The sequence below is a fragment of the Tachypleus tridentatus genome, chromosome 10, assembly GCF_004210375.1.
Source record: "Tachypleus tridentatus isolate NWPU-2018 chromosome 10, ASM421037v1, whole genome shotgun sequence".
Classification (NCBI taxonomy): Eukaryota; Metazoa; Arthropoda; class Merostomata; order Xiphosura; family Limulidae; genus Tachypleus; species Tachypleus tridentatus.
This window is the reverse complement of record NC_134834.1, coordinates 172,236,707-172,253,639: the sequence shown is the minus strand read 5'-3', so window position 1 is coordinate 172,253,639 and position 16,933 is coordinate 172,236,707. Positions and strand designations below refer to the sequence as shown.

At 34.1% G+C, this 16,933-nt stretch overlaps 1 protein-coding gene across 8 annotated transcripts in view; it reads right to left on the bottom strand.

Moving 5' to 3' along the window:
* Positions 1-10,981: 10,981 nt before the first annotated feature.
* Positions 10,982-16,933, bottom strand: part of LOC143230915 (thymocyte selection-associated high mobility group box protein TOX-like) — a 166,512-nt gene continuing 160,560 nt past the window's right edge. For all 8 annotated transcript variants that reach the window (XM_076465223.1, XM_076465225.1, XM_076465222.1 and 5 more), the window contains 2 exons: positions 15,632-15,693; positions 10,982-14,079 (listed from right to left, as the gene is read on the bottom strand). In XM_076465223.1, coding sequence (XP_076321338.1) covers positions 14,021-14,079; positions 15,632-15,693 — 121 coding nt within the window. In that variant the 3' untranslated portion in view covers positions 10,982-14,020. The remainder of the gene's footprint in view (positions 14,080-15,631; positions 15,694-16,933) is intronic.

Genomic DNA, 16,933 nt, shown 5'->3' with positions numbered 1-16,933 from the left:
TAAGGAACAACAAGGTGATTGAGAAGTTGTTGCATATAAACTGTATCTTTAGTTTAAACAGCTAGAAATTTCAGTGATCCATCAGGCCCAGTTCAAAGCTTGTAAGACGCTCAGCACCAACGAACTGGCCATCTATGCGGTAGATTTGTGCTGATTGCACCAAAAAGGTACATCTAAAATTCCCTTTGTAGACTAGGAGGACATCTTGATTGACAAATTCATTGGGAGATTTTTCTATGAGTTTAACTGACATCATTTGAAAGTGAGAAACATCATCATTCTAACTCAAGCTATGTCCAAGAGAAAATGGGCCTAAAATAGTAGCTTTAGTACCAAATCTACCAATAAACAGTGAGGCTGAAGTATTTACACAGTAGTGGGCTATTAAAAATTGTATTGTTGACAACTAGGTACATCTGAAGGACGAAAATGTGAGACAACCACACCGGCCTTCATTGAGAGGGAAGAACTATGCAGATACTTTCATGTGATACATACTGCATCAAATTCTGTCCATGAGATATATACCACATCAAGTTTTGGCACAGCTGCTGTCTTTGACATTGTTCCAGCTGCTGCACACTTTACAGCATAACAAAGACATCAGAGCAATGACTCCACCTGATGTCTTAGAAGGCTCCCACTAATTCAAAAAAGTCAGCACTTAAATGAGTTGCAAAGAAGACAATGATATAGAGGATGATAATCAAATAAGCCCGTACAGGATGACAAAATGGTGGATGCTGTGGAGAATGTTCCTAGAAACAGATGGATCTTAACTCAACAGCTTGAGAAAGCACAGTGAACAGTTTTCATCAAAGAGTTAGTAGTCAGACAAGCTCTGTCATGGGTGGATGGAAATTGTAGGAATGTACTGATAAGTGTACAAAGGCAAGAGGTTAGATTTCTGGTAAACACGGGAACAGTATGGGTCTTCGTTTATCTTACGATATTTCAAGTCTTACAAGTAAGATCTCCAATTTGGCCAGTAAATATTAACTTCATCCTGGCAAATAACAATAGACTATATGTCAGAGGAAAAGTAAATCTAAAACGTATCGCCCACAAACATCAATATATTGAACTGAAATCTTGGATCCAGAATTTGTATAATTTGTATGGACATTCTGTGGAATGATCAATCAGTTTTGCTCTGCAATAAGGGAACTAATGCTCTGCAGGAAAACTATCCATCGCTGTACAGAGGGATACCAGGAATTGGGTGCCACACAAGTACGTGTAGAGAGAGAATTAACAGTACATGTTAATGGAAAAGTTGCTCTGTTGCTTAATTCAGATAAGGTTTAGTATACTGGTATCATTAACATGATTATAGAATTCACGCCTGAAATAAACTTTTTCTTGCCCAAAAAGCAGGCAACATTAGTTTAAGCAATGATTTACCTTCAAAAGGATGAAGTTCCTGTGTTGTATTGTAATTATGGAATGGCTATAGACATGGTAAACAAAGTTGAAGTAACTGATGTTAGTGGTAGTATTAGGATTGCGTCTGTCGCCCTGTGATCAAAAGAATGTATGAGAATACTAATCCATCTGAAAGCATTGACTGATGATTTTGCTTATAATATAGACCCTTTCTGAGGTAAGTATGGTTCTCCTTCACCAGGAGAAGTTCCCCATTCCTCCATTGTTCCTAAGAGTATATGGGATGGCTAAGACCAATGATGTCATTGCAAATAAATTCATTTACCAATACCTGTGGTAACCAATAGACCGACAGAATAAATTATATAACTGGATGGTTAAATAATTGATATTCCAATACAAAAAATTAGACCAAGTACATAGCAGTTGCACGAAAGCAACTTGGATTTGGTTGAAATGGTCCATATCTAATATTCCAATAAATCTGTCATCTAATTTAAGATCAAGATACAGTGGATGTGAGATGTGCAAAAGCACATGAAACGTGTCAATAAGCTAGATCGATACATTAGAAACAAGTACTTGATGTACTGTATTTATCATGGTCTAGAGAGTAACCAGTCAATTAGGGAAAGATGAAGGGATTATTTCAAGTCATCTTGACCCGTGTGACGAGAAAGAAGAAGCTATGGATACTCATCTGGTGCTCCTGATGAACCAGAAGAGGCATCACTGGAAATTGAAGCAACTATCAGATGCAATCAGCAAACAAAACATCAGTGTTGACATTCAAATCCACAGGGATGTAATTTATTGCCAAAGCTAGAGTGGCCATATAACTGGAAGACTGCAAATCAAAAATGCGTAGTTAGTTTTGGTTTTCAAGCCCTAAGTAATAATAGGAAATACTACGTTTTTACTACGCTATATAGCTACTACTCGATAATCAAAGCTATGGCAATCATTAGTTAAAATTAATGGTTGAAAACAAATAGTGTTCCTTGCTTGTGAGATTTGTATTTGTTTTGTTTTGTTTTGTAATTTCGCACAAAGCTACTCGAGGGCTATCTGTGCTAGCCGTCCCTAATTTAGCAGTGTAAGACTAGAGGGAAGGCAGCTAGTCATCACCACCCACCGCCAACTCTTGGGCTACTGAATAGTGGGATTGACCGTCACATTATACACCCCCACGGCTGGGAGGGCGAGCATGTTTAGCGCGACGCGGGCGCGAACCCGCGACCTTCGGATTACGAGTCGCACGCCTTACGCGCTAGGCCATGCCGGGCCGTGAGATTTGTAAAGTCCAGTCGAATGTGTGGATAAAACGATTGGATTAATCTCAATCAACAAAGCTAGAATAATCATTAGATAGGAAATACGACAATAATGATTTAAATTATTCATTTTGGTGATTTTGAGAATGCCATTCTTTTTCCAGGTTCATAAAAGTTGTAATGAACTTTTTATAGTTTGTTTACTTTTAGTTTTATTATTTTTCAGATTGAATTTTATTCTATATTTTAATACTAGCTAAAGTACACTTTCTTTATTTAAAGTTGAGCACAAAACTACACAATGGACTGTCTTTACTCTGCCCATCAAGGGTATCGAAAACCTTTTATGGTGTTGTAACTCAGCAGACATACTGCTTTGCCACTAGGGAGGCCCAAAGCCTTCGGTTATTAGATTAATATTTTACTGGCAGACTGCGCGTATATTTTGAACCTATTTTAGATATAAGATACAGCTAAAATTCCCTTCAAATATTTTGTTTTTCTAAAACAACCTATAGAAGTGATCAATTTTATTGTAAATAAATATATTATAAAAATCTTTGCTGTTACTTAAGAATTATTCGCAACGTAATACTTTATTATTTTATATTAAGGTCCTGCATGACCAGGTGGGTTAAGGCGTGCGACTCCTAATCTGTGGGTTCGCATCCCCGTCGCACCAAACATGCTCGCCTTTTCAGCCGTGGGGCGTTATAATGTGACGGTTAAAAAGTAGCCCAAGAGTTGGCGGTGGGTGGTAATGATTAACTACTTTCCCTCTATCCTTCTCTGCTAAATTAGGGACAGGTTAGCGCAGATAGCCCTCGAGTGGCTTTGCGCGAAATTAAAAAATAAAAAAAGTTATATTAAATATTTCTATCACATTTCGTCACAGTCTTTTACAATTTTTATCCTTACATTGCCACAAGAAAAAACACTTTGGTTGTTTTTTCATTTGGTGCCAATATGAAAATGTTCTTGTTACCACCAACTTTGGAACAACCACCATAAAGTTGGCCATGAGAAAAGTATGGGCCTTGCAGGTTGAGACCAACAGCCTCGAGTGATTGATTTCCCATGCACCCTGTTTTGCTTCTAGCACTGAAGTCGCTTTACTTAATTAAGATGGCAAGTTAGATAACATACTTTGGAATATACTTTTACCATTTTGTTCGTTTTCAACAGTATGTAGTAAAACACCTCCGTATATTTTTCATTCAGTAAATGAGAATCAGAAAAAAAATGACCAAAATGTCTGGGAAACAAATCTGAAAAATAATACCCAGGTAAACACCCTCAAAATTTATTTAATATGCGCCCCCACGGCTAAAAGGGCGAGAATGTTTGGCGCGACGGGGATGTGAACCCGCGACCCTCAGATTACGAGTCGCACGCTTTAGCACGCTTTCCTTTATACATAAAAGGGCGTGCCTATGAATTTCAAATATAGTTTTTAGATGTAGTTATATATAGAGAGCTAAAGTAAAACTTAAAATCAACTCAATCATCAGTATAGCTAATTAAATAGAATTTTCTTACGTACATTTCAACTTACAAGCCCGGCATGGCCAGGTGGGTTAAAGCGTACGACTCGTAATCTGAGGGTCGCGAGTTCGCATCCCCGTCGCACCAAACATGCTCGCCTTTTCAGCCGTGGGAGCGTTATAACGTGACGGTCAATTCCATTATTCGTTGGTAAAAGAGTAGCATAGGATTGGACGGTGGGTGGTGATGACTAGCTGCCTTCCCTCTGGTCTTACACTGCTAAATTAGGGGCAGGTAGCGCAGATACAAATCCTACTCATAATGATTATAACATATTGCTTGATAAGCTGGGTATTATAGCTGTTAAATTACTTCTGTTTATAATACAAATATTATCTAAAGAGGTTTGGCTAACTTAGGAGATTTAGAATAATCTTAAATACATATTTTAAGTTAACAATACAAAACAATCTTTGTTATAAAAAGTGTAATTATAAACTATAAACAAGAATACAAAGTAATGACATTCCATATATTAATTGGCATAAATAATACACTTAATAATAGCAGCAACAAATAAATAATATGGTGTATCTTAGTTATGGAATAAAGAAAGATCAACTTTTGGTTTTAGCTATTGGCATAAAACTAAATTTATTTGGAAGTTCAGCTTCGCATTCCACTTCCTCCTAGGGTCTGTTGTACCCGGCATAGAACCGGTGGTTAAGGTACTCGACTCGTAGTCCGAGAGTCGCGGGTTTGAATCCTCCTTACACTGAACATGCTCGCTCTTTCAACTGTGGGTCGTTATATTGTGACAGTCTATCTCACCATTTGTTGGTAAAATAATTTACCAAGAGTTGGCGGTGGGTAGTGATGATTAGCTGCCTTCCCTCTAGTCTTACGCTACTAAATTATGGAAGGCTAGCGCAGATAGCTCTCGTGTAGCTTTGCGCGAAATTCAAAGAACAAAACAAACAAAACGTTTAGAGATTGCTTACCCTGTGGGATGACCGTAAGTCTACAGACTTACAACGCTAAAATCTAGGGTTCGATTTTCAGCGATGGACATGCCAGATTACGAGTTATAGAATTGATCTAAAACAATAGCAATAAAAACAAAATCACATAATTTAGTGATGAACGTGTAGATTTTCGCACTACTTTATCACTGTTTAAATGTTATATATGAAATGATCTTGTTTTTATACTGTTATATATTACTGGTTAATTAAAAAATTCGTTTTTTGATGTGTTTTTACGAATTCTGCTTTGCTTTAAAGTGTTTTTGCACATATGTATTTATAACTGAAGAGTTGGTGATGTTTGTCGATTTTAAATAATGGAAGGATTTTACGCTTTTGTAGATAAGTGTAGTTCATTGTTAAAGTATTTGTGTAACTCACGTAACGTTTACGTTTTCTTCATGTCGTATGGAATACATTTTAATTTATATGTTAGCTAGAGGACGCATGACGTTAAATTATTCCGAGAAAACCTAAGCTATCTCTGTCGGTGTTTGGGTAAGAAAAGTTCATACCCTGAAAGGTCAGGTTCTCTATGACCTCTTCCTCCTCCCCGTGCTTATGTTCTTGACGGATTGGTATTTATAATTATAGAACTGAATAATATTTTGATCCTTTTCAGGGCAATGTCCATGTTTTGTGGCTCATATATAGTGATCATTTTATTCTCTCAGCAGAATGTCAAGTTTGTTGGTGGCATTCTTTTTAATTGTTTGATACATACATATATATATGTATATATATTTTTATTATTTTTATATTTAAAAGATAAATTAACTGGAGAGAGATATTTAGGACAAGCTTCATCATGTATGAGGTACCTGTCTAGTTCGCATAGTAATTCGTTTTTCATCCAATTCTTATTAAAGTACGTTATTGTACTATGTATGAGTCTATCTGGTATGGTTGGTATGTTCGAACATTTGTGAATGAACTGAGATGATATAGTTCTTGGAACTCTGTATGCAGTTGTGAGGAGTGTGTTTTGGATTGTTTGTAGTTTGGTTTTAATTATTTTATTGCTTACAGTTATCCATGCTGGAGCTGCATAATCTATTACAGGTCTAATATATGTTTTATAGATTTTTAGTATGTTATCTATAGATGCTCCACTGTTTTTACCAGTTAGACTCCTAGCATAGTTAGTTCTTCGCCAGACTTTATTTTTAATTTCGTTCACATGATTAATCCAAGTTAGTTTTGAATCATAGGTCAGACCTAAACATTTTGATGAGGTAGTCTGGAGTAGTGTGCCATTCATATATAATTCTGGCTGTTGTTTTTTGTATTTTGTCAATTTCGTAAAGACTACGAGTTGTGTTTTTGCTGTGTTTATTTTTATTTTATATTTTTGACAGTATTCACTTATTCTATTTAGTTGCGGTTGTATGTTACTGGCTGCTATCGTGGGTGTTGCGGCACTTTTCCAGACTGCCACATCATCTGCGAACTGTGAAGAGAATCCATGATTCGGATCCTTCAGTGGCATATTGTTTACATACATGATGAAGAGTATAGGGCTAACCACCCCTCCCTGAGAGACACCAGCTTCAAGAGTAAAGTATTCAGAAAATGTTCCCTCAACATTTACTCTACATTTTCTATTTTCCAAAAAGTTAGATAACCAGCGAATAATTCCTCGCGGTAGTTCCATTTCATTCATTCGGAACCTTAGACCATCGTGCCATACAGCGTCGAATGCTTTCTCGATATCAAAGAAGCAAGCGACAGTACATTCTTTTTTATTGAAGCTATCTATTATGGTTTCGGTTAATCTGATTAGGTGGTCTGTCGTTTGTTTAAATTTCCTGAATCCATTTTGTTCTTTTGGTAATTTTGATGCTATATCCAAGAACGTGGAGAGTCTATTACTGATTATTCTTTCAAGAATTTTGCCTACACAGCTGGTCAGGCTGATTGGTCGGTAGCTATTAGGTTTATTTGCTGGCTTTCCTTCCTTATGGAACATTAATATATTTGCAAGCTTCCAAGAAACTGGGATGTCTCCTGAGGATAGAGATAGGTTAAAAAGTGAATTTAGGTGGTCAAACAATTTCGGAGTGCCCTTTTTTAGAAGAATAGCTTCTATTTCATCTTCATCTGATGCTTTGTTTTTTGTGTTTTTTATTGCTTCCAGTAGTTCTTGAAGGGACATTTCATTTGTTAGTAACGTGTTTACTAACAAATCTGTGTTAGGTCTTGTGTTTGTATCAGTTATGTTTATTGGAAAAAGTGGTTCAAATTGATGTTTATTGTTTAATATGTGATTAGTGACTTTATTGTAGAAATATGTATCCATATCTGGATCAGTGTGAGTTTTAAAAGTATTTTGAAGTTGATCTTTGAAAGCTTCGGCTATTTCTTTATTTGTGTGTGCTATAGTATTATTATGTTCGAGTGCAGGATATTTCTTTGTGACTGTATTTTCATTGGTGAGTCTTTTAAGATGTGGCCAGAATTTTTTCGAGTCAGTTTTATCATTTGGTTTTGAACAGTAATTGTCCCATTTATTTTGTTTTTGTTGTTTTATTTGTGTTCTGATGTGATTTCTAATGTTGTTTATTTGCGTTTTGGTTTCTCTGTCTCTTGTTATCATGTACTGTCTTCTTAATTGTCTTCGTTTTTTGATGAGATTGATTATTTCTGTGGTGGGTTTCCATGTGTTGTTTTGGTATTGTTAACTTGGCTGCTTTCTGAAGGCACTCCGTAATTGTTTGAAAGTAGTTATCCATTTCAATATGGGTTTTAACTTCTTTTATAACTTCATTAGGTAATAGGTTGTCTAATTCCTGTTTGTAATTTTGCCAATCTGCTTTTCTGTTATTAAATTTTTCTTTCCTAAGTGTTATATTTTTATGGGGGGCGAGATCAAAGACACAATATATTGGGAGGTGATCACTGTCAACATCCTTTCCCACTTGAAATTTTATTATTTTTGGCTCAGATTATATGTACACATACACATGTCTGGTATGTCACTGGAGTTAGTGGCATACGCTGTATGTGTAGGGGTGGTGTCATTTAATAAAACTATATTGTTATCATCTATGAATTGTAATACACTTCTACAATTGTTGTTTGAGCTCCGGCATCCAAAGGTAACATTTTTACTATTTACGTCACCCATAACTATGGAGTTTTGGTTGTGGGAAAAGATGTTGCTGAGTAATGCTATATCTAGTTGTTTATTAGGTGAGCAATAAATTCCTGCTACAGTTACTTTTGTTTTATTTCTTTGCAGGATATCGACAGTAACATGTTCGTTGTTACTGGTCAATTTAATTTCTATTACTGAAAGCTCCATTTTGTAGAGCAGCATAATGCCTCTGTTATCATCATTCTTATTTATTCTGTCTTTCCTTATTGTTGAATAATTTGGTATTTTAAATCTATTGTTATTGTATATCAGAGTTTCGCTTACTATTATAATGTGGGGGTTAGTTTCTTGTATTAGGTCTTCGATCTCATGTTTCTTGGAAGCTATTGCACCTTGGATGTTGATATATACAACTGTGAACATTATGCTGTGAGCATGTAACCAGTAAGTGTTGATATTATGTAGGGTATGTGGGGTGTGATGCGTTTTTTGGAGATATTAATCAGTAATTCAATACAGTTGGTTGTTTGGTTCGGTGTATTCTGTTACAAATTCTGTAAATATGTTTTTTATTATGGTTGTAAAAAGGCTTGTTTTATCCGGTGTGTTAGTATTCGTTTCTTGGAAGGTGGTGCTGTTTTCTTGTGGCTTTTGTGTTTGTGTTAAGGTGTTCTTTTCCTGAGTAATAATGTTCTGTTCTTGCTGTTTGTGGGGTTCTTTTCCTTTTAACCTTTCTGCAACTGTTTTAGTTGTTTTATTAAATTCTGTTGATATGTCTGTTTTTGGTTGTCTGTTTGTATTTGGTTGGTTCTGTTCTGATGATGGTGTTCTTATCTGATATATATGTTGTTTTATTTGTTTGTATTTATCACATCCTTTATAGTTGGCTGTGTGGGTTTGACCACAGTTACAACATTTAGGTGTTTCTTTATCTTTTTTGCATTGGGAGGTATGATGTTCCCCGTCACAGCCGCAGCACCTCGGTGTTGCTAAGCAGGCTGCAGAAACATGTCCATATCTTTGGCAATTGTAACATTGTGTTACTACAATTGCCGGAGATTTTAGCTGTTCTACTTGGTATTTTTGATACCAAAGCGTTATTCCGTTTATTTATTAGTTTTAGAATGTTGTAACTGTCGTCTATGTCTATACGTTATAAGATTATAATATAAGATTAGTGGGTGCCTGTGTTTTCTTTGAGATTATTTGCTGTATAACCTAAGCTATTTGAAAATGCAATGTTTTTTTTTTTTTTTTAATTTCGCGCAAAGCTACTCGAGGGCTATCTGCGCTAGCCATCCCTAATTTAGCAGTTTAAGTCTAGAGGGAAGACAGCTTGTCATCACCACCCACTGCCAACTCTTGGACTGCTATTTTATCAACGAATAGTGGGATTGACCGGGACATTATAATGCTCCCACGGCTGAAAGGGCGAGCATGTTTGGTATGACGGGATTTGAACCTGTAACCCTCAGATTACGAGTCCCGTGCCTTAACCACCTTGCCATGCCGGGCCGTTAGGTGATACGACAACTTTTGATTTACCGTTATTGTTATGTTCAACGTATTTTATGGATTCATCCAGCACAAAACTGTTTGTTTGGTTGAAGTTAAGCACAAAGTTACAGAAAGGACTATTTTTACTCTGTCCACCACGTGTGTCAAAACCCAGGTTTTATCATTTTAAGTCTACAGACATACCTCTGAGCCACTTGGTGGGGGCACACTCACAAATAAATTATTTGGGTAAACTTTAAAATGTTACAATGTGAAAGCAATTCTCTTAAATTTTGTACTGACAGCAACAGTGATATAGAATTGAGCTCCCCATTTACTACAACCAAGCACCTTTTATGAGAAAAAAAGGGTTAACATGTCTACGTTTGATATACTGCAAAATCGAATAGAGTGATAACCATTTCTTTTTCAACTAAAACCTTTACCTGACGACCATGTACTTTGACATACACATACTAAGTCAAAATCTGAGTCTGTAATTGGTTTTATCCACCAGATCCAAAATGACTCTTCTTTATCTCAAACTAGTGGCCATATATGATTAGTAGTTTGGTTTGTTTTGAATTTCATGCAAAGCCGCATGAGGGCTATCTGTGCTAGCCATCCCTAATTTAGCAGTGTAAAACTAGAGAGAAGGTAGCTAGTCATCACCACATACCGCTAACTCTTGGGCTACTCTTTTATCAACGAATAGCAAGATTAACTATCACATTATAATGCCCCCACGGCTGAAAGGGCGAGCATGTTTGGAGTGATGGGGATTCAAACCCGCGACCCTTGGATTGCGAGTCAAGTGCCTTAATCACCTGGCCCTGCCAGGCCCTAGTTGAAAAGGAATTTCATACCATGTTAAATAAAAGATATAAAAAATCCCTGTAATATTTTCCAAATAATTAAAGAAATGTTAAATCTGTCTTTTAAGAATACTAAAAACATTATAGTAAGTTATCTGTTCAGTGAATATCTAACACCAGCCAAAAACATCATATTAAAAAAAGAAAAATCAAAATCAACCTATATATGGAAATAATTAAAGTTTAAAGCCCTGATATTAATCTTATGAAATATTTTAAATCATGCTATGTGATTTGAAAGTAATTTATGATAATGTTTAATGACAAAATAAGTACACGTGTATTTGGATCATTTGTACCATTTTATTCTGTTTTAAATACCAACATATACACAGTAGACAATTCAAGTGCAGGTATAGTTTAATATAATTTTCATGCAATTTTAACAACAAATTTTACAAGCTGAATGTAGTTACACAATACATTATTTTCAATTACACAGCATATATTTAGCAAATCTTTTGGAAAAAATTACATTGTGGGTGGCTCATATAACTTTAGCAATGAAAACATACTAAACTTCCACATTTTACTTTTAAGAAAACCAATCTGGCTATCAAACTAGAAGAATATACACCACTATTTCATGACCAACAAACATCTTTTTCCTAACTCTAGGATGTTGTTCTGTTTTATTGTTTTGTTTGTTCTATACTGGAAATCATGAAAAGTATGAATAAAAAATTTTGTTAAATGTCTTTGTTCTTCAAAGTTTGTGTGTTTGTTAAAAAAACAACAAAAAATATATATATATATATATATATATTTACTCTTAACTAAAACAACTGTAAATTAAACCATTTTTGGTATTATTTAACCCAGACCTAGTAGACCATATGGTAATTTTCAATTAAATATCAGTATTAAATGATTTGTAAAAAAACAACAAAAACCATGAAGATACTGCTATTGTTTTCACTTTATACTATAAAGTCCCCTTTATATAACATACACCATATCATAACAGTCAACCTCACAAAGCCAGGTGATAATAGCCTCTTATACAGCTGGTTATATAGTCCAGTTTTAGTACAAATATTCAAAAAATTGAATGAACATTTTTTTAACTTTACTATACATGTATAACAATGAATTAACAGCATGTCTCAAAATTTATGTATCAGTAGTTTTTTTTGTTTTGTTTTTCCAGATAGATGTAGTGAAACCATGGCTTGCCATTATGGTTTCTGTTCTGAGAACACATCAGATAAACATGCACATTTATACTCAAGCATTTATAGAGATATGAATTCTTAGACGACCTGTATATTACAATCCATCGTAATTATAAAATTAAATTCTCAAGAAAAATTTGTTCCTTGAATAAGCTTCTATCTTAGTATGGTTTATTTCATCTGTCAGTGTAAACAAATTAAAAAAATAACTCCAACAAAGTTTACTGGTATCATTAAGAAATAAAAATATTTGGAAAAGTTATATGAAATCAACGATATTTTACATTTTTTATATAAAAAAGTACAAATATGAATATTATAATCATTATTTTGTGATATTTAATGCAGTAGCAGCAGAATCCAATATAGAATATTGGGAATTTCTGATATAAGAAGCTTTTTGTAGTGTTCAGTGATGCATGTGAGAATGTTCAGTTCCATTTTAGTACCACAATATGTAGAAAAATACATTCGTAAACAAAATGTAGATTGTAACCAAAACTGAAAACTAACATAATAACAGAAACATATTCTATTACTTTATATAAATATTTATTATGAAAATATTCAATTGTTTCTTATGATTAAAACTTAAAGTAGTGCAAGATATTTCAAAATAACTCAGATATTTTGAAATGACTAATAAAAGTCATTTAAAATAATGTAATGGATTGCAATTACCTAAATAGTTTGGGTTGATTTTTACTAAACTGATCTGAGGCAGTCAAAATTATGAAGACCATTTCAAACAGCTTAATTACATACTAAATTTTAAACTTCTGCTATCTTAATGTAGATGAATTGCAGCTTTCTAAAACTTACTATCCATGCATGATTGACTTTTATGTAATTTGCATTTTTAAACTTTAAACGGTGAGCAATGGATCCAGTTCTCCATTTTGTAAGTCAGAGGCAAGTTTTCAAGCTTCCAAAATGAAAATGAAAAATATTTAAAATAAAAAATAATGAATGAAAAAAGTGAAATATGTCTGAGAAAACAAAATTTCTTGGGTTCAACAATATTCATTATTATAACTTATTTAAATTTATATTTAACAAAAGTACAATAACAATAAAAAAACCTTTGTTATTAAATTTTTATGTAGACCCACATGAGTGTTTAATATTTCTTACATGATAAATTTAATTTTCTAATTCAATTATTCATAATCTGTAGAAAAATAACTTTTACTATAATGCAGTGCTGAATATTGTATCTGAATTGGCATTACAACAACGTGCTTTTTTTCATATTAATAGAAATCAATACTCACTACTATACGTGCAAAATACAAACGATTAACAAACAGCAAGCAAGAACCAGAACAAATAAAATCGTACATTGGTACCACGTATGCAAATTCCCACACCAAATAAGACAGTCACTAAAATATACAATTTGTATACATACATATATACAAATATATATATATATATATATATGCTGCATATATGTATATATACTTGTATATATATATATTTCTATATAAAGAATTATTTTATATTTTGTTTTCATTCTGAAATCACTAAACAACTCTTGCTGAAGCATGATCATATACAACTCAATGGAAATTAATGTTGCCTTTAAATTTTTACTAACTTTAGAGAAACACTAAAATATCTTGCTTGTCAATATTGAATAACAATATGGCAACATGGTGCATGTCTCACTTGCACTTTCCTTCAGATTTGCTTGATTCTAGTTTCATCAAAATGTGTAGTCACACAATGTCATGGTTGATTTTTAGCCCATCTTTAAGATAACGGAATGTTAAAAGAAAGTGATTTGTCATCTTCTTGGTTGCAAACGTCCAAACTAGACTTGACATATCAGTTGAAATTCAGTAAAGAAGTGAAATACTCATTTTTGAAAGAGATTAAGTCTTTCTTAACATACTTGCAAACTCCAAGATTCATTCACACAGTTCATTTTACAAACACCTACAAAATCATTACTTTAATTCTTTTCTCTAGTTTTGGACAATGCTGCTTAATGACATATAATTTTAAATCAAGTATGCTCTCCACATTGTGTCAGCACCACACAGGGAATTTTTGAGGAATCCATAAAAAACACAAACATATAGACTTCCTCTTAAAAAAAGTACATTCTGGTGCTTAAAATTTTATATTCCTTTTCCTACAAAAAGACAGGACTTGCCAGTTTTACCACATCAGTCCTACTTCTTTGCTTTACAGGATGACATTACTTGAGTGTGACGGTTGAAGGAGCATCTTGGCGCCACCCATGCTGCAAATACATCCCTAAATGTGCACAAAAAATAACGTTTTATAGAAATTCTAATAAGAAGAGCCAAATAAACCTTTTTAAAGTATAAATTAACCATCTCCTAATACTGCTTTACTTAATAATACATACAATTGCAGGCATACAACTGAAATGTTAGTAACATAAGAAATATCTATATATATGTAGATATATATATAATATTCTTTGTTTAAAGCATAAAATTTGGAAAAACAAAGATTTATGTCCAAGAAATGCTTTTCAAGGGGGAAATATTTTATATTTGTAATATTAGAAACTTTGGGTACCTACACCCTTGTGCAAATTAATTGAAACAAATGGTCATTTTACAATATTTTCAGCATGGCGGCTGGTGTAGGCTCGCTGGACTTGCTGATTTCCTTTAATAGTCGTTTTTTTACACAGACAGTGTCATTAATTGTGTTTTGCAGTACGGTTGATCTATTTCTAGGATATGTGATGAAAGTTTGAGGAATATTAAGTCATTTGAAATTGTGTTAGAAGGGCAAGGAGACCAGTCAAAAAACAACTTCTTACCAACTCAATGAAGAAAAAACAGTATCAATAAGGTCTGAAATACAAGAACTGGATGCAAGAACAATAGAGGAAAGTGTTATTCAGTGACAAAACTCATTTCTTCGCACAGGGTCAAAGAAGTCTGCATGTTTGCAGATCTCCAGGTGAGAAACTATGAGAATCTCACATCAATCAGTTCGTAAAACATCCCTTGAAGAAGATGTTTTGGGGCTTTTTCAGCTACTATGGCATCGGAAGCTTACATATCATATAAGGTATGATGTAAGAACCACAGTACATCGAAGTTTTGCAGAGAAGAGTCATTCCAGAATTGAAAAAAGAGATTTCCAAATGGATCTGGCATTTTCCAGCAAGATCTGGCTTCATGCCACACATCAAAACTTGTGAAGAATTCCATGACTACAACGCGAATAAAGGTGCTTGACTGGCCTGGAAACTCTCCGGACTTAAATCCTATTGAAAATCTTTGGGCGATTTGTAAGGAAAGACTTCGGGGAAAAGACTGTACTATGAAAGATAAGCTAATTGAGGCCATAATTGAGGTGTGGTACCGCGATCCAAAAATTAGTAAAGAAGACAGTCAATTTGTGGACTCGATGCCAAAGTGGATTAATGATCTTCTGAAAAATAAAGGTGGTCATATCATGTATTAATTTGTGAGTAATTTTTGGATTCTCAGAAATAAAACACAATAAATTGAAAAAATCGTAATTTTCCGTCTTGTTTCAATTAATTTGCACAAGGGTGTAACTGACTTGAGATAATTCTATGTAGAACATAACAGGTTCTATTTGTATTTTATAATATGTTAACTAGCTGAGAGTCAATAGTAATGAAAATCAAGATTCCAAATTTTTTCATAATTTGGGTAACATATATATTCTAGTTATTAATGTATTCATCTTATTTTAAATCCTCATAAGTTTGTATATCGCATATGGTATCTTAATGCATACATTGTTTCTAGAATAATGAAAAACAATAGAACATATGTACCAAGAACATACTAACCAAGAATTTTACCCTGTTGAACTGGATAAGGAGTTCCATCCGAGTTCCATATAGCTTGGTAGCTATAATGACATGAAGGTGATCATTTTGCTTATCTTTAGATTTCAATGGACATCATAAAAGCAATATACACATTACTGCATGATGGATTATATATTAATAACATTATGTTATAAAATTTTTACTTTTTCTTGTTCCTGTGCAGAAAGTGTATTTCCCAATTGCTTATGCCTAAAGTAAATGGAAGAGACCTATTTTTCTCTTCAAACTTTGCTTTTGTGACCTGAGTAATGAAATTTTCAGATTTACCTACTTTCTAGAACATTCCAGGTAGATTCAGTGCTGAGTAGCTGATGGAGAATTTTCTCAAACTTACAAGAACTTTCTAGAATGTCGTCGTAAGACTTACGAAAATTTTCAAGAACCTTTTAGAATTTTCTGGGACTTTCCATAGTAATGTGTATATAGGAGCTCACCATTCACCACTTCAGTTTAGTTCTAGCTGCCTAAGTGAACACATAGCCCTATCTGATTTTATCAGCAATGGCTTCAAGAAGCTGCCAGCATTCTCCAGATGCAGTCTGCTATGTATGTGGCCAATTTATCAAGACAAGAGTGAAAAGTACTCTGTGACAGCATCTGCTAAAATGTGTCAAGCCTACAAGGCATATTTCGGCATTTTTGTAAGGAATCAAAACAAACCCTGGGCACCTCATTTTACCTGTGAGCACTACAAATAAACTCTAGAAGGTAAGACGGACATTTTTTGCTTGCTTGAATAGTAAGATTTTATACTATACAAATTGTAGACCTTTTAAAATTAAATATCTTTTAATTTTTGTTTTATTTCCAACAGTATAGAAGAAATATCACATATAAAATAACTTGCATGAACCTCTTACACAGTAGTTGTGGATGAAATTTACTTATTCTTTACAATAACAATTTTATTTTGCTCTTTTGCAGGATGGTACAGAGGGGAATAGAAAACCATGAAGTTCACTATTCCAAGAATTTGATGTAAATCCACTGACCACTCAAGCAATTGCTACTTTTGCATGGTGGTCTCTTCCAAATGTCAGGTTGGCAAGAATGCATCTGCTATTATGTATCCAGACCTTTCATCATCCATCGCCCCAATGCCACACTGTCCTGAGCACCCTGTACCCACTCTGCTAGAGAGAAAGCAGCTATCCTCAGAAGAGAGAGCAGCAAATCAGAAGATGAGGTAAATGCTGAAAATCCAGATTACAATTTCAGAGGTGCAGCTGGTGAGAAAAACCCATACTACCCCAACCAAAG